The sequence below is a fragment of the Hipposideros armiger genome, unplaced genomic scaffold (genome assembly GCF_001890085.2).
Source record: "Hipposideros armiger isolate ML-2016 unplaced genomic scaffold, ASM189008v1 scaffold_209, whole genome shotgun sequence".
Taxonomy (NCBI): Eukaryota; Metazoa; Chordata; class Mammalia; order Chiroptera; family Hipposideridae; genus Hipposideros; species Hipposideros armiger.
Window position 1 is genome coordinate 2,360,423 of NW_017731559.1, and position 18,579 is coordinate 2,379,001.

At 34.3% G+C, this 18,579-nt stretch overlaps 1 protein-coding gene across 1 annotated transcript in view; it reads left to right on the top strand.

Moving 5' to 3' along the window:
* The first annotated feature begins 1,215 nt into the window (after positions 1-1,215).
* Positions 1,216-18,579, top strand: part of RBBP8 (RB binding protein 8, endonuclease) — an 83,434-nt gene continuing 66,070 nt past the window's right edge. Inside the window, exons 1-3 of the mRNA XM_019653893.1 lie at positions 1,216-1,891; positions 4,455-4,651; positions 15,713-15,755. Of these exons, the coding sequence (XP_019509438.1) occupies positions 4,543-4,651; positions 15,713-15,755 (152 nt within the window). The 5' untranslated portion in view covers positions 1,216-1,891; positions 4,455-4,542. The remainder of the gene's footprint in view (positions 1,892-4,454; positions 4,652-15,712; positions 15,756-18,579) is intronic.

Genomic DNA, 18,579 nt, shown 5'->3' on the forward strand with positions numbered 1-18,579 from the left:
CGCCAGCAAATACAGTACATGAATTGAGAATAGACGCTCAAAACTTTTTGTGAACACCAGTGAAGAAAAAAGTTTAGGTGTGTTTGTTGGTTGGGAGAATATGAAAAGTAGACTAGCAGTACACTAAGTAAGAGGTAATAGTATCTTTGGAATAGGGTGGTAGGAATGAAGAGAATGGATTTGGGAGTTATTTGGTAAATAAAATTGACAGGGCTCAGTGATAGACTGGATATGGGGGTTAAGGGAGAAGAAGGTGCCAAGGAAAGTTCTTTGGATCCTGACTTGCATAAATGGATTGGACAGTGGAGCCATTGGCAGAGGCCAGAAGAACAGGTTAGATCATTCAGTTCTGGTAGTTTCTCTTTGGACCACAAATACACTGTTCTTTCAATGTGCTGTTAAATGACAAATTGATTACAGGTTCTTTCCATTTGTAACAAAACGTTCCATTTCCATTATAAACATTTATCCAAGCAATTCTGCCTATGTTGTATTAAAAATGGCATGGTCAGTTTTTCACCCGTTTTGTTTATAAGTGTTATGAATTAAGTCTTTCAAAATTTGGAAGTGAATGAAAGTTGTTATAACAGGGTAATGATGGTTCAACAGCCCTCTTCTTTAAAGATACCAACGTTCCCATAGCATTGTTATATTCAATCACATCCTGTTATGAGAAAGCTGTGATATTCATTCTTAAGATCAGGGATGACTGGAAAAATTACTTTTACATTTTGTACTTATGATTTTTTAAATACTAAACTTTTTAAAGTTAATAATATTATCCTCTGTCTTCCTCCCAGTTCTTAGAAGTATTACAGAAAAGTACTGAACTGGTTTAATAGATATTGTGATTCTACACTATTTGGTTTATTTTCTTCAGTTTCATTTGTAGAATTTCTAATGCTAAGACGCTTCTTTTAGGTAGCAAGATAAATAGAAAAACATACTAACAGTTTGAATGTTGTATAAACAAACAGCCACAAGAAATGATTTTTAAAATGTTACTAACAGGATGTTGTTCCAACAAATAATGCTGGTCATTTCTGATCGCTTCTCATTTCAGGTTCTCCAGATACTTTCCTTTTAACCTCTTAAAAATATACATTGTTTTGCTACATGGCCTCACCACTCAGTCACTTCAGATCAATGAAGTGATCTGATTAGCTGCAAGACAGAGAACCGCGTTCGATTGATCTGTGTTTATTCCCTCATCATTTAATTTGAACTTTCCATTTGGTACAGCCCATTCACACATGCTTTCCCCGAAATGTGCTTACGTCAGATACACCCATCACCCTTCATGTGACACCAACTTAATGGAACTTCCCAAGACAGAACGGCTGGAGCCTTCTCCAGGGCATCTCAAAAACCGCAGGGGTGGTCGCCGGCTCTAGGAGTCGCTCCCGCCCGCTCAGAGGTGGCCCTCCCACCTCCAGTCACCGCCCTCCGGGGAGGGACACCCGCTGACCCCGCTCTACCGCAGGGGGCGTAAGGGACGCAGCCTCCCTCCGAGGCGGGAAGAAGGGGCGTGACGTCCAGGAACTCCCGCGTGACGTCGCACGGGCTTCAGGCGGGGCGGGTCCGGCCGCCTCCGAGCCCGGCCGGCGGCTCTCGGGCCCTCCCCCACCCTCGGAAAACGCGGGCTGCCCTCAGGGGCTAACTTTCCCGCTAGGCGTTTGGCAGCTTAGTGAGAGAAAGGCGACACAAGCCGGCGGCCGTCTCTTCACAGCCCCGGAGCGTGTCCGCTCCTCTGCCGGGGCTTTCGAGAATCTCGAGGCAATCTTGGAAGCCGTGAGTAAGAGGAATCTCTTTCCCCGAACCAGAGCGCCGGGTCGTAGAGGCCATTTCCGGTGTGGAGCTCCGCGCTGACCGAAGGCGTTTGGCCCGCCAGGTGGGGGTGGCCGGCCGTACGGCTCTGGGACTGAGTGTGAGGACGTGGGCTGGGGTCGGGCTAAACTCCGCTGGACCGGAGGAAGGACAGGCTCGCGCTCGGTGCTGCTGCTTGGCCTCTCTGGGCTCAGCCCGCCCCGCGCATGCGCCGGCTCACTCCCCGGGCTGGGGGCGCCCCTTGCTCTTCCCGCGCCAGTCGCGCTGTTAGCCTTTGGAGCGATTGTGGGAGGAGAAGCTGACGGCTGATGGCCGTGGGGTGGGAGCCTCTGGACCTCTGCTTTGCTAGTAAGAGGATCACTCAACGTCCGCATTCAGTTTGTTTAGAGCTCCTGTGTGACTCGAGGCTCGGCTCTTACCTTACCTGTGTGAGAATACGTGTGATGTGACAGGAAATATTTTATTGAGCATCTTAAGTGTGATGGTTTACACTGCTACAGGATGCACAGAAATGCAATATGTTACGTACAGACCTGTGAGCCCAGAATGCAACTTGAGAGGCAAAATGCACATTTCTGAGATACCAAAGCGCGACATCATGTAGCAAATAACGGTTCATTGCCCAAAGAGATGCCAACAAGAAGTGCTGGGCGTTCAGGATAGGCTGGAGATGGTTTTGTAAGCCAGAATTTGCAAGTTTAGCGTTGATAAGTTGTTTTCATATGGGGAAAAAACCAACAACTTATTTTTCTTCCTATCCCTGAAGATAGATGTTTTTCTTAAAGGACTCTTTTTTTACACTATTGGTTTTAAGCTATTGAATACTATACATTTTAAAATTCATTAAAATCACAAACTTTGTTTTACATTATTTACTTAATAGAAATGATTGTTTTTCCTTTTTTTTGCTATTGTTTTTGTTTTTGGGGCTACTTAGCAATATTTTATAGTTAATTGACATTACAATTTGAACTTCAGCCGGGATGAAGCCACGTCGTAGCAGTGTGACCTTGGGCAAGTCGCTTAGCCTCTTAAACTAGTTTCTCCAACTCTAACATGAAACTAATAATAGTAGCTGTTTTATGGAGTTGTTCTGAAAATTAGGTTAAAAATGAGTATAAGGCATAATCCTTGGTATACAGTGAACACTTAATAAATGGTGACTTTTACTCATAGTATAGGCCCACTGATTTATCTTTTAGGGTTAAAAAATAGTGGAATACAAGCCTCTTTAGAAATAAAGCTGTACTAATACAATACACCCAGTCTCACTTAAAAACTTTATTATGGAAATAATAAATGTACACGAGAGAGACACTAGAATTATGGACTCCCTCATATACCCATCCACTGCCTAACTTCAATAATTATCAAAGTTCAGCCTTTCTTGTTTCATCTCCCCACCCAACTTCCATTTTTTTGTTTGTTTTAGCTGGAGTATTTTGAAGCAAATCTAAGAGAACTTACCAGTTTACTTGTAAAGACCTCAGTCTGTTTCTCTTTAACAGATAAAGGACTTTTTTGTAACATGACCGCATTATCATAACCAAGAAAATTAAAAATAATTCCCTAATATTACCTAAAATCCATGTTCTTTTCATTGATTGTCACAAAAAAGTATAATAAATTTTGAAAACTTAATAGAAGTGTTTTTGTTTTTGTACTGCTTTACAGTTTACCAAGTGGCTTCACACTCTTGCTGTCTTTAGTAATGTCACTGCTTATTTTTGCTTCATCAGATACCTGAAGAAATGGTTAATAAGAGACACTTAAATTAGTTTGGGCACTTGTTAGCAATAGTAGGGCCTTAGCTACGGAGCCAGATATGAGATTTAGTAGGCTTGTTAATCATTTTACTTTTCTGGTGGTAGCCAGTTAATGGTTTCAGTTTAAGAACACATTAAAATATTTATTAATCCACTTGAACTTCTTAATAACCTGTTGCTTCCTTCAAGGGCTATACAAATAAACTTAATTATTCACCTTTACTCTGAGAGAGGCACAGAATAGCTTTACCCTAGTTGCTTTGTTATTAAATGTTTCTGTATTCATAGATCTTTGCTGTGTCTGTATTTTGCTCACTGATTGCTCTTGTTATGAGAAAGCTAGTCAGATACTTATGTGTTAATACGTCAGTCATCTTTCTTGCTCTTTATTACGTGTGTCTTTGTATGTATATATATGTGTGTGTGTGTATGTGTATACGTTAAGTCAAGAATATTTCACAATGTTTATCAGTTTTTGGTTCAATATATTGTTGCACTCTGTACCGATCCAAAAGTTTAAAAAGCTGTAAATTCTTTTGGAATGGTGAATCAATGCCATGAATGATTATAAACCTCTCTATATCAGAATCCTTTCAATTTAACATAATTTAGGTAATCCCTTCTAGGAGGAATAAGAAAATTTGCCTGAAAATTTAACTTAACTAAAGTCCAGATTACTGAAATCATGACTTTTCTCACTATAATCATCTTTCCTCGCTTCCCACCCCCCAAATTCTTAGTCATTGATTATAGGTTAATTAGGAAAACTTGAGAATGGCTGGCTGGACTTGAAGTCATCCTCACTTCAAATTACCCAAAGGTATATGCAGAATTTATTTATGTTGCAATCTGTCATTTCAGGTGTTTCAGCTGTCCAAAGACAACTTCATACCTATATAATGTAACTGAAAAGGTCAGAAAATATTAGCAAATAGAAGTGTGGAGCAAGATGAACATCTCTGGAAGCAGTTGTGGAAGCCCTAGTTCTGCAGATATATCTAATGACTTTAAGGATCTTTGGACAAAGCTAAAGGAGTATCATGATAAAGAAGTACAAGGTAAATCTTTCTTCAATACTTATAGCAGTATTCTGCTGCGACTGTAGTAATAATAACTAATTATGTATGACAGTTCAAGGATCTCATTTTTAAGGGACCTTTACTATTGAATTTTTTGTAATTCATTTCATGGTTGAGTTGGTGCCTTTTAACTACAGACCACTACTACAGCATGTAGCTCTTGCACAATTTGTACTGGGGTGCCAAAAAAATGTATACAAGTGGACACTTTGGTTAATGTTGCTCAAGTAGTAGTTCGCCGTAATCAGAAGTGTCTGGACACTGATGGTAACCACGTGACTTGTATTCATTTTTTGTTATTGGTGTATATTGAGTATTACAATTTTAATAGTTTTTTTCTTTCTTAAAATGTGTATGCATTTTTTGGGCACCATATATACTTATACACTCACAGACATGGGAGGTACAGTACAACATAGGGAATATAGTCAATGGAATTGGGTGAAGAGAGGATTAAGTAGTTGTAGTTGGGATGAGTATATAGATATTGTTTATGATTGTATTAAAATGTATTCCATATAAAGGAATTTTCTATTAAAGCTAAATTCAAGGTTTGATATTAAGGTTTAATATACTTGTCTAATTCTGTAACTTTAATATAATATATTTTTTCTATGTGTGGGAAATGCTTCATGTTATATTTGTTTCTTGCAACCGTAGGTATAATTCTATAGTGCTTTATAGTTTTAACATTACACTGGAATGCCATTAAAGCTTGATCCACCTGAATCTGAAGTGTAGTGTATGGGTCTGTGTTGGAACTTTTCCATGGTACATTTAGTTTCTAGCAAAACCTTGTGATAATGGATTCAATTAATGGGTTCTGAAATATGAACCCCAGAAGTATTTTTGCAAGCCCCAGTGTATTTGGAGATACTTGTTTAAGAAATGTTTTTTGGGCTGCTTTCTATGTGCCAGACCTTATGAGCAAAAATGAATCATATACAGTTCAAGTTTTAAGGGATTTTGTAGTATACCATGTTATCTGGGAATATATAGGAAGAACCAGGTATGTGTTTGGCGGTGGAGGGATTACTGTCAGACTAGGCTTACAAATTGAATTAAGTCTAATTAACCTGTATGTACTGTGCTGAAGGCATGGTTGTCATCATGCCTTGACTTGAGGATTAAGCCTAAAACTTATCTTGAGTGACTATTCTCATTAATTGCAAGTAGACGGGAGTAGTGCTGTGTTGAGAAAGAGTCCATATGATGGAGTGGTTAAATCCATGAATTTTGGATCTAGACTGCCAGTATTCAAAAGCCATGTATGTAAAGCATTTGGAAGAGCGTCTGGCGTATAGTAAGAAATAGATGTGTTAGCTGTTGCTGTCATTCTGAAGCAGAAACCATTATGTGTCAGTTCCTGCGGTGGCCCATCTCGGAGACAATGGGATACTAAAAACAAGTTGTAACAGAAGTTTCACATACTGATTACTTATTATCCCCTTTATGGTTTTTTTAAACTCTTGATTCTAAGAGGAAACAGAAAGAGAATGAATGACCAAAGTAATAACATGAGAGAATTTAAATGATTAGAAAATCTTAGAAAATTCTTAATTTTTCCATCTCTTTTTGGCAAGGGGGAGGAGTGGGGATACTTAAAAAATTGTCATGAAATATATACATAACAAACTTTATCATCTTAACCATTTTTAAGTGTACAGTGGTATTAAATACATTTCTAATATTGTGCAGCCATCACCACCATCCGTCTCCATAACTCTTTTCATCTTGTGAAACTGAAACTCTGGACTCATTAAATAATAACTCCCTGTCCACCGCTCCCTGCATCCACTGGCAACCACTATTCTACTTTCTGTCTGTAATTTAGACTATCCAAGTACTTCATATAAGTAGAATCTTATAGTATATATCTTTTTGTGACTGACTCATTTAACTTAGCATAATATCCTTAGGGTTCATCCATGTTGTAACATTGCAGAATTTCCTTCCTTTTTAAGACTGAATAACATTCCTTTGTATGTATAGACCACATTTTGCTTATCCATTTGTCTGCTGATAGACATTTGTGTTGCTTTCATCTTTTGGCTATTTTGAATAATGTTGCTATGAACATGGGCATAAAAATACCTCTTCAAGACCCTGCTTTTAATTATTTTGGGTATATACCCAGAAATGGAATTGCTGAATCATATGGTAATTTCTATTTTTAATTTTTTGAGAAACTACCATGCTGTTTTCCATAGTGGCTACACCAATTTACAATCCCACCAACAGTGTACAAAGGTTTCAGTTTCTCTACATTCTTACTAACTCTTGTTATTTTCTGTTTTCTTTCTTAGCCATCCTAATGGATGTGAGGTGCTATCTCATTTTGGTTTTGATTTGCATTTCCCTAATGATCAGTGATTTTGAGCATCTTTTCATGTGCTTATTGGCCATTTCTGTATCATTGGGGAAATGTCTATTCAAGTTCTTTGCCTATTTTTTAATCAGGTTTTTTTTTTTGTAGAGTTATAGTTCTCTATATATTCTGAATATTAACTTCTTATTAGATATAGGATTTGCAGATATTTTCTTCCATTCTGTGGATTGCTTTTTCACTCTGTTAATTGTGTCCTTTGATGTACAGGCATTTTTAATTTTGATATAGTCCAATTCATCTATTTTTTTCTTTTGTTGCCTTTATTTTTGGTGTTATATCTAAGAAATTGTTGCCAAACCCAGTGTCATTAAGTTATTCCCTTATGTTTTCTTCTAATAATTTTATAATTTTCACTCTTATGTCTAGTTTTTTGATCCATTTTGAGTTAAATTTTGTATATGGTGTAAGGTCAGGATTTAACTTCATTCGTTTGAATGTGGATATCCAGTTTCCCAACACCATTTATTGAAAAGACTGCTCTTTCCTATTAAATAAATGGTCTTGGCACTCTTGTAAAAAACCATTTGATCATATATATGAGATTTTATTCCTGTTCTATTTCATTGGTGTATATGTCTGTCTTTATGCCAGTACCACACTGTTTTGATTACTGTAGCTTTTTATTAACTTTTGAAATCAGGAAGTAGGTGACCTTCAACTTTGTTCTTTTTCAAGATTGTTTTGGCTATTTGCAGTCCCTTGAATTCCATATGACTTTTAGGACAGATTTTTCTATTCCTACAAAAAACATCATTGGGATTTTGACTGAAATAGCATTGACTCTGTAGATCGCTTTGAGTAGTACTGACATCTTAATATTGTCTTCCAGCCCATGAACATGAGATGACTTTCCATTTGTGTTTTCAATTTCTTTCAGCAATACTTTGTAGTTGTTATTGTATATGTCTTTCATCTCCTTGGTTAAGCTTATTCCTAAGTATCTTATTCTTTTAGATGCTATTGTAAATGGAATCATTTTCTTAATTTTCTCTTCAGATTGTTAGTTGTTAATGTATAGAAACACCACTGATTTTTACATGTTGACTTTTTATCCTGTAGCTTTGCTGAAAATCTCCACTTCTTAATTGTAGTTTTTGAAATCCTAGTTGAGATAAACATCAGGAACTCTTAATTTTTTTTAATGAAAGTTTGGAGTTTACTTCACCTGAACCCTTTACTGCTCTGTAATGCTCATTCTTTGATAGATGATTCTGATTCATGTTTCCATTAAAGCTCTCTTTTAATAGGATTGCTGATGCAATCAGGGTACATTAGTGTTCATTTAGAAATCCAGGTATCACAGGAGTTATTGTTTTATCTTTTTTTTTTAAACTTAAGCTTTTGTCTAAAAACGTCAAAACACAAAGTAAGCAGTGGAAAATTATCCCTTTCCCCTACCCACACATACAGGTAATCATTTGTATTATTTTTGTTTGTGTGTGTTCATCTGTGTTCTTTTCTATTTTAAGCTTTAAGTTCTTTTTTTTTTAATTTTAGGAAATATTACACATATACAAAAGTAAAGATAATAGTAAATGAACTCCCACATACCCATCACTCAGCTTCAACTATTGTCAGTACGTGCCAGCCTTGTTTTACCTGTATTCCATGAACTTCTCCATCCCTCTTCCACTGAGTTATTTTGAAGCCTCTAACATAATTTCACCTATAAATGGTTAAGTATAGTCCAGCAGTCTTTTTTAACAAAAAATTCCATTATCACACTAACAAAACAAATTCTCTAATATTATGTAATACCTAGTAGATGATAGTGTTCAAATTTTCCACTTATCTGAAATGTCTTTTTTAGTTGGTTTGTTCAAATCTGTACTTGAAAGACATTTCCATGTTGTATTTGATTAATATATCGGTTTTTTTCAGTTAAATTTCAAATTTGTTGTTAGTGATAAAGATCTTATTTTAAAGTGAACATTGTTTTGGTCATATGTCTAGGGACAAATATGACTATTTTACATTAATTCTGCTCTTTACTTGACTACACTGCTCTCTCCTAGCAAAAGCTAGTGTGAAACACTGAGGAAGGTTTCGAGTTTTAGAACTGATTTGCCATTCATTCAGCGAGTAGTTATTGAATTACACGCCAGAAATGGTAGCAGTTGCTGAGGACATAACAATGAGGAAGACACAATAGATTTTGTGGGCATTGTATTTTTCTTTAGGAAAATATTTATACAATATAATTATATAATGAAATGATAGCAAAAATAAGCTAGATACAAGACAGCCTGTCTTGGTAACACTGGTAACAACAATGTAATCAGCTAAATACACTTCTTTTAAAACTGGGAAGGAACACACAATGTCTCCCAACTTCTGCTGAAAAGCAGCAATATCTTCCCTTTGGTTTATGACACTGTGACTCCAGGACGTAGGCTTACCAATAAGAACGGCTTCAGGTTTAAGCTAGTATAGGAGCTACATATTATAAAGCTTATTCTTTGTGACATGGAAGTCAAGCAAATACGTACAATATTTTGAAATAATTTAAATAAAACCAGATATACTTGAGTTTTTATTAAAAATGTGATAAAAAAAGTTAGCATTCTGCCATAAGGTTAAATTTTTTATCCTCTAAATAGTTGCTTTCTGTTGTTTTATAACTGGTTATACAAAGATCATTAAATTTTTATTATGCAGAGTCCCTATCTTACTCATCTTTACATCCCCGTAGGTGAAAGTGCTTGGCACATAGTATAAAAACAGTAAATGGTATCTGAAGGAATTGCATAGTTTATAGCTAGATCATTGGAACATTTTCTTGAACATCAGTTTTTAAAATCCCATAATATATGAAAATATCAAAATTATATATCTGTGTAAAACCCTGAAATATTTTACTACCGTTTACTTTAAATTTTCTATTTTTGGATAAGATGTAGAAAGTTGGGAAAGGGAAAATAAGTCCCCATTCTACAGAATGACATTTGTTTATTCTTTCCTAGTTTTAAATGATATGCATCTAGCTTATTTTATTGTGATAAGTATGCATAGTGTTTTCTATCTGGCTTATTTTTGCTGTTTTATTATTTAACTAAAACGTTCTTGTTTTTCGTGTTGCACATCATTGTCATTTTAGAATTTTTATACATACCCACTTGAAACTGGGCCAATTTTATTTTTAGGCTGTTAATTTAACAGGGATAAAATATTGGCAGATTTCTTCTTCATGTTTCTTGGTGTTTCAGGGTCTTCAGGAGACCTCTATTTTATGATAAGGATGCATCAAGAAAATAATATACTGTTTGATAAGAACAATATGCCATATTAATCAGATTATAGAACACATAAAACTCACAAAGATTACACAGTATATAACTTTGTTTAATTGTCTACTCCTCATGGCTATACTCTAATAATAGTCATCACACTCCCAGGGGAGTTAATTTATATTCACTGAAAAACTTTAAGAGAGTAATAACAGCAGTTGTTTGTATATTTGGTTAATATCCATGTGCTTGATAAATGGTAGGTATTGGATATACATTTGAGAGACGATAACCTCTGGTACATTATAATATATTGATCAAGCTACATTTTTTAAATCTTAAAATCACTTATGGAATCTTAAAGGTATTAAATGAGCACTATTTTTAAAAAATTAAAATGTTATACTTTTTGGTTGAGCTTAGGCAAACTTGCTGGAAGCAGGATTTTTTAAGAGTCCTTTGTCAATGTGTTTCACATAGTTACACATAAAATTAGAACCTTCCACTGTGTGATAACATCAAAGACATGCCTGAAGGGTACTTAGTTTTTTTTTTAAGGTGGGGGATCTACTTGGAGAAACCAGTATAAGAGGCTATTTGAAAGACATCAAACGTGGACTTGTCCGGACTTTGCAGGTCTTGAATATATATATAGGAATCAAAATTGACTCATTACTTTTAAACTTTCACATCAGTTTAAAAAAAGAAAAGAAATGTTATGGTAGTACTTGAGATATGTAACTTTTACTCCAGTATCCAAGAAAGTCTAGTCATAGGAACTTAGATCCTGCTATGTATATCTAGAGCTTTCCTTTTTTCTTATTCAACCAAAACATAATAAAATGATAACAAAAACATATATACAAGACAGTATGTACCCTGATCACAAGACTATAATAAGCTACATGCATTTCTTTTAAAACTAGGAAATAAAATCTCTCAACTTCTGTAGAAGAATAGCAATATGCTAACCAGGCTATTTTTGTTGGGAAATTTTAGAGACATTTGTGACTGAGTTTTTATGTATCTTTTATCTTTTAGGATAATTATATCCTTTCATGATTGTTCATTCTAGTGTCTTACGTTTCTTTTGTGACATATGCAGTGTCAGGGTTAAAAACAAGTTATTGATAATATATAGTCTTTATGCTTTGAATTCAGAGTTAACATTTTAATGGAATTTAATAAAAATTTCAGAATTCTTTAAATTTCATGTTTTAATAAAGTCTTCATTTGGGTACAATTTTATTTATTGTCTTTTTAAATATCAGTATCAGGTTTATTATTTAAAAAGCACATAACAAAAATGGAATTTAGAATATTTAATTTTCAGAATGCACCATTTTAATAAACAGTCTCTTGTCCATGGCAGGTTCTGCAGTCAATGTCTCATCTAATAATATTTTCTTTATCTGGTAAATATGGTTATCAGTTTCATAGAAAAACAAGGCAGATTTTGGTGGACACAATTGGAAATTGGAACGCCTTTGAAGAAAAGTAGGGAGGCTCTAATATAACAGGATAAATATTTCTTGATTCAGTTTTGGATTGCTGCATTTATTTTCTCAGGTGTTTCATCAAAAATTCCAAAATTATTTTTGGATAATATTTATAGTAAGACTACACAAATTAACAGTGAAAGGAATTACATGTAATTTTGGTCCATTTTCATTGTTAAGAATACTATCAGTAACTCTCATATCTGTTATATTTGCATTAACTTCGATAAGTTCAATAAAACCCACAATTTATCCATTTTGAGATAATTAAATCTTAAATAGCAAACTGAGCACCTCTTAAATATGGCTGCATCTCAAAGACAAGCATTTTCACTTTGGAGCTGAAATAATTTATTAGGCAATTAAAGAAATACTAGTAGTATTTTTGGTAGAAGTTACCTGTGGTATATATAAAGCCACTATTTGTCAAGTAAGTTGTTATTAGGTTTATTTATAATTCAAAACCATAAATAACTTGTTTTAAAGTGACAGTCCATACATTATATATGGTTTTTTCTGGGTATAGAGCTAAAATAAGCAAAAATGAACAGCAGTGATTTTTATTTGGTGTATAACAAATCGAATTCTGCCTCATTTCTGAATTCTTACTTAAATTTGTTTTGTATGTTATAATTGTACATACGGGCCCTTGTTTCATTTCCTCCAAAATTCATATACAAGTGGATGTAAGGTTAATTGTAGCACAGTGCTTAATCTCTTGAGCACTGTTTCCTCAATAGGTGTCTCAGGTTGCCAGTGTTAAACAATCCCAAATACTTTGTTGAACAGACTACCTGTTCATACAGGAGCTGCATTGTTGTATAGCCTCATTCCTTCCGATGGGCGTGGAGCAGGCTTAAAGCACACTTTATAGGGGTTCTAATTGTAGATGCCTAATTGACTTGTTGAATAGCAAAATGCTAAAATTTAAACACATACACACATAGACACATAAACCTGTTTCAGGGCTGATCTGCATGACAGAACAAATGCCTCACAGGTGTTGAATGCTTACAAGATAAAAGAGTAGTCTTTCCATATTTCCTAAGAATTTTCTTTTGAAGTTTATATGGATTTTCTATCTCATTGTTTCTTTTTTTAAAATGGTTCATGGCAAGAATCCATTTCATTTTTGGATGTACTTTTCACTTCCTAAAGGCAGACCCAAGTTGTAGAAGTTGGCCAAAATTAAAAACAGGAAATCAGTCAACAAGTAAATTTTCACACACTTTGGGAAGGGAAGAGAGTAAAAAACTGCTGACTCTAGTCTTTGGACTAGTGGGGTCACGAGTTTTTTTTTTAATTCTTCAAAAAGGACTTGATGCGTTACTAAGTACTTCCAAGGTCTCATGAGTTTGTAATTGTTATCTGAAAACGAAGGAAGCTTCTCAAGCTAGGAATTTGACAGATTGGTGGAAAAGACTTCTTAAAAATCAAAAGATCATACCAGTTTTTATTTTTAACATTCTTAATGTTTTCCCTTTATTATTATATTTTATAGTTTGACAGTTTTCCAACTCTGTTCGGGCAAATATTTGTCTAGGTTTTTATTTTGAGCTTATTGTAGATTCACATGTAGTTGTAAGAAACAATACAAAGAGATCTCTTATATATTTTACCCAGTTTCCCCAATGGTAGCATCTTGTACAACTGTATCACAACCAAGAAATTGACATTGATACAGTCTACCAGCGTCTTTCAGGTTCTGTCAGTTTTACATGCGTGTGCGTGTGTTTGTATTTTGGTCTCTGCAGTTTAAGACATGTGTACATTCCTCCAAAGATCCCTCATGCTACCCTTTTAAGTCCCTAGCCACCTTCCTACTACCCCAACCCCTCCAACTTTTGGCCACCCATAATCTGTCTCCATCTCTATAATTTTGTCATTTCAAGAATGTTATATATTAAGTGGAGTCATATAGAATGTACTCTTTGAGATGAGCTTTTCTTTTTAATTCCATTGTGATCCATCCAAGTTGTTGCATGTATAAATACTTCATTCTTTTTATGCTTTTTTTTTTTTTAACAATTCATGCATTGAAGGACCTTTGTGTTTTTTCTGTTTTTAGCTATTATGAATAAAGTTGCTGTGAACATTTGATTACAGGTTTTATTCATAAGATTTTTTCACTGTTCATAACATTTTATTTATTCAAACTATGAGCCATAGAAACGAGGGAAAAATATATCATAGCAGCTGGATATTTCCTAGAGATGGAATTTGAAATATAGCACAGAAATGTAACACCAAAAATTCTACAGGGCCTTTATTTTTTCATAATAGCTGCATTTCCTGGCATTGATGTCATTACCACTTGAGACAATAAGAAGAAATGACTTCCCTGTCAGTATCTATGTGACTTTTATCCCTAGTCAGCATCATGAAAGGGGTGATGGTGGGGAAATGTACAAGTATAGGTTTGTTTTTTAAAACTGTTATTTGTCTTAAATTATGTTGTTCAAAAGATTGTCCTAAATTAAACAGATAGTGAAAAATTCTGTCCTTAGACATGACAAATTTATTAATCTTTTTATACACATTATCTGGAAAACTTTTCTAAATATATAACAATAGAACCCATAGATAAACAACCAAAGACAAATAATAAATCTTTGCTTTTTCAGAAATCAGTCAATCTGTAACTATTGAGGACTGACTCTGCCCCAAATAAAATAAATTACTGAGTAGATATGGAATTTTTAAAACTTTCTAGTTATTATTTTTAAAAATAAATAAAATATCCACAACTGGGAATAGTAAAGACTGACACATATATCAGAGAAAGTACACACAGAAGCTTTCCTCACTTTATGATAATCACATTGCAGAAAATAGGGAAAAGCAGTTTAATGTTGCTAAATAGACTTAATTTTTTTATGATTTTTAACAGCTATATATTACTCCATCAGGTGGTTATATATTTTATTTAAACATGTCCCTATTTTAAGTATTTTATATTACTATAAATTGTTCAGTGTTCTTTGTAACTATGGTTTTCTCTATAGTTTGGATTATATTCTTAGGTTAGAATCCAAGAAATGAGATATTGATGAAAAAGGGTACTGATATATATTGCTAAATTGTTTTCCAAAACATTGTGCCAATTTATAATATCATCAGCAAAGTTTGAGAGTCTAGTTTTATCAACATTTGGTATTATACTTTTGCTAAGTAATTTCTTTTGGTTTGGATTTACATTTAGTTGCTAGTGATGTTGGATGTATCCATGTTTGTTTAATGGCTGTTTTCCTCCTTTTAATTATTGTTTCTGAGAACTAGAAAGAAATGTCGCTCTATTTTCTCTTTATCTTCCTTGCAGTTTCAGTGCCAATCAGCCTGCTTTCTTCACAATAATTACCCAAGTCCCAGACGCAGTGGTCTTTTGTTACATTTTGTCTCAGTCTCAATTAAAATTAAAAATACATATAACAGATATCTTGAGATAAAAACACTAGTGCCCTTTGTTAAATACTTTTTGTAAGCAATTTTGCTCCTGGTCCAGGACTTCTGCCACAATCTATTTTAATCCAAGAAGACTTGAGCCTACATAAGCACTACTGCTGTTACCAAATACACTGACTATGTCAGAACACAGACCTTCATTTATAGTGAACTTCTAATTATATGCTTGCCCCTGCTATTAGAAAGGAAGTAACTCACTTTAGATGGAGCAAATTTCATTCTATTTGGCTGTCATATAATAGACTAAAAGCCATAATGTTACAGATATACTTTTGTGACCTCAGGGTACAAGTAAGGAAACTAATGGGACCTGGCCTATTTAGAGGCCAGAGGCCAGACTCAAGTGATTTAATAGTGGAGCATTAGACTCATAAAGAAACTTGTGAGTAGATTAACTGCTTTAGAAATGGTAAGATGTATAAATAAAGTACTCTGGGTTTTTTTTTTCCTTTTTATTTTTCAGGTTTACAAGTAAAAGTAAACAAACTGAAAAAGGAACGAGTTTTGTAAGTATCAACATATAACACTGATGTCTTACTATAAAGTAATTGATACCAATGTCCTATTTGACCTCAATGTCGTATTTATAAGGAAATTAGCTTTAGTTAGTGTGGACCTTGGATAGTTGACAGTGAGTTTTTCAGACTTCTAAAGTAAAAAGAATAACTTAATCTTTTTGAGTAGTCTTAGGTAACGTTTGCTTGTATGTATATTTTAACATAATTTTAATATATAACTTTTTTCTGTAAGCTATTAAGATGGAAACTGATCTGTAAACTCATTTTGATCTGTCAACAGCATTCTTTTCTCAATTATGATTAACACTTGGAGTTTAAGATACTATAGAGGGGAGCAGAATAGTTCTGGGATTTCTAGGGTCCTATAAGAAATGGATAGTGTAAACCCCTTTTTAACTCATTTGAAATTATCAGTGGTTCCCCTGAATTGTTTTGGTTGTTAAGCCGAGAATCACATCTGATTTTCTAAGTCAAGAGTAGATTTTACTCATGGTTCTTGAGAGCTTTTACATTCAGGAATCTGAAATGGCATAGTAGAATACTATTACGTATAACAAAAATTATGGTCATTGTGAGTAATACTGCACTTTTGCTTTATGGTGTATACCAATGGGTCTCAGTTACTTCATATTCCTAATGCCTCCAAGGCTGTTTACCAAACCACCCATCAAACACACCTCACTGTTTTCTCCATTATAATCTGAAAATGAATATTGGAAAGTTTTTCTTTACACCTACAAAGTCATGTTGGAAGATGACTTAGATTCAGAAATACAAAATAATAAATTTTTAAAACTTTTTGAAGAATAACTTTATGATTCTTCTTAATTAGTGACAGTTTTAAATGCTTTGCACTGTTGAAAGTGTACATGTTCCCACCTTAAAGATTTTTTAAAATATCCTACCCATAGATTAATCCATTTCTCTGTTTCTGCGGTAGAGCTGTGTTTAGTTCCCACAATGGAGAGATGTTTCTTTACTTATAGAGGAAACTAAATAAATCATTTCTGAATAGTAAATTTAGAATGTGCATCTTATTAGGATAGTTTTTTACTGTGAGGAAAAAAACCACCAGAAGTGACTTTTACAGTAAGGAAAATGTATTCTTTATATAAAAGGCCCAAAGAAGGGAAATTCTAGGACTGGTTATTCAGTGACTCAAAAATCATCAAAGACTCAGGTTCTTTCTGTCTGTCTTCTCTGCCATTTTTGGTGTTCTGGCCTTCACTTGCTGCAAAATGGCAAGATAGCTGTCGTCATTCTATTGGGTTGTTGGAAAAGTCATAATGTATTTTTCTATGGTTTTCTTTGCAAAAATGCGTCATGACTTTTCGGACAACCCAATAGTTATCACTTGCAGAACCTCCATGTGTCCCTTTTTACTAATTATAAGAGTTTTTCAGAAGCAGCCTCCAGCACACTTCCTCTAACTCACTGATGATTATTGTGTGCACATTCTTAAACAGTAACTGGCAAAGAGAAATTAACGTGATTCGTTTAGACTAATAAAGATTCTGACAGTACTTTATATGTATTCTAGGATTGAGCAAGTAAGTAAATATATTATTGATAATCAGACCCAGGTTTCTCACTGTCAGTAAAAAGGAGTTACAAATAAGAAAATGGAGACGGCTAGGATGAACCCTGTGCTGCTGGATAGAAATTGGATCTATTAGTATGAATTCATGTTTTTTAATATAGGGATGAATACATATAGAAATAGATACAAATATGTGTTCATGTGTAGGAGGACATATATACATTTCCTAGGCTTGGTCTGTTGACAGGGCCTAGAAACAGTGATTCCCAGTAGTAATGAGCATACCTAAAGCCCAGATATTGATTTCTAAAGAGGATTCTCCAGTAAAAGGAATCAAGTTCTTGGGAGAATTGTCTGACTTTAGGGCAAGAGGAAATGCAAAGTTCAAGATGAGCTGGAACATCTTGTGATGTCAGAAAATAAGGAAATGCGCAAAAAGAAATGGGGACATGTTGAAAAAATACAAAAGAGAACTTAAACTCCTAATGGCAAAATCTAGAATGATCTGAACAATGAAATAAAGATAATAATGAATTATTCTACCTGTGGGATAAATGGAGAGTTCCTTTTTAGTAGAATTCCAATTACTAAATGTAGAAAGAATGTTAGAAATAGTAAATCACCATTTGGCAAAAGATAGCAATAATGGTTGAAGGCAAGAATGGTCAATTAGGTTAAAATTAGTGAAAGTATGATGAAAAAACAATAATTGTAAATTTTGCAAATTACTCAAAGTATCTCTCACAAGATAGTTAATAATTGCAAAGGGAACATTGTAATATTACTGTGGAGGAACCAGGCAGACCTCATTTCAATCAAGTGATCAAAGTTAATATCACTGGTAATCATATATGTCAACCTCATGTACCTCCTGATATGGTGCACTAGGAAGAACACAACATTACTTCTGTTGTATTCTTACCAAAAATGTTATCATGGGATTTTATTATGGCAAAGACCAGACAAACCCTAGTTGAAGGACAACAAAAGAACTGGCCAGTACTTTGCAAAAGTGTCAAGGCTATGAAAGACAAAAAATGATGAAGGGACTGTCCCAGATTGGAGAAGACATGACATTAAATGCAATGTAGAATCCTGGATTGCATCTTGGACCAGAAAAATGATAGTAGAGGGATAGTTAGCAAAATTTGAATAAGGTCTGTAGATTAGTTAATGGTATTGTATTAATGTTAATTTTTTATTTTGATAATTGTATATGGTTATGTAAGCTATTACCATTTTGAGAATCCAGATAATAGGTATACAGGTACT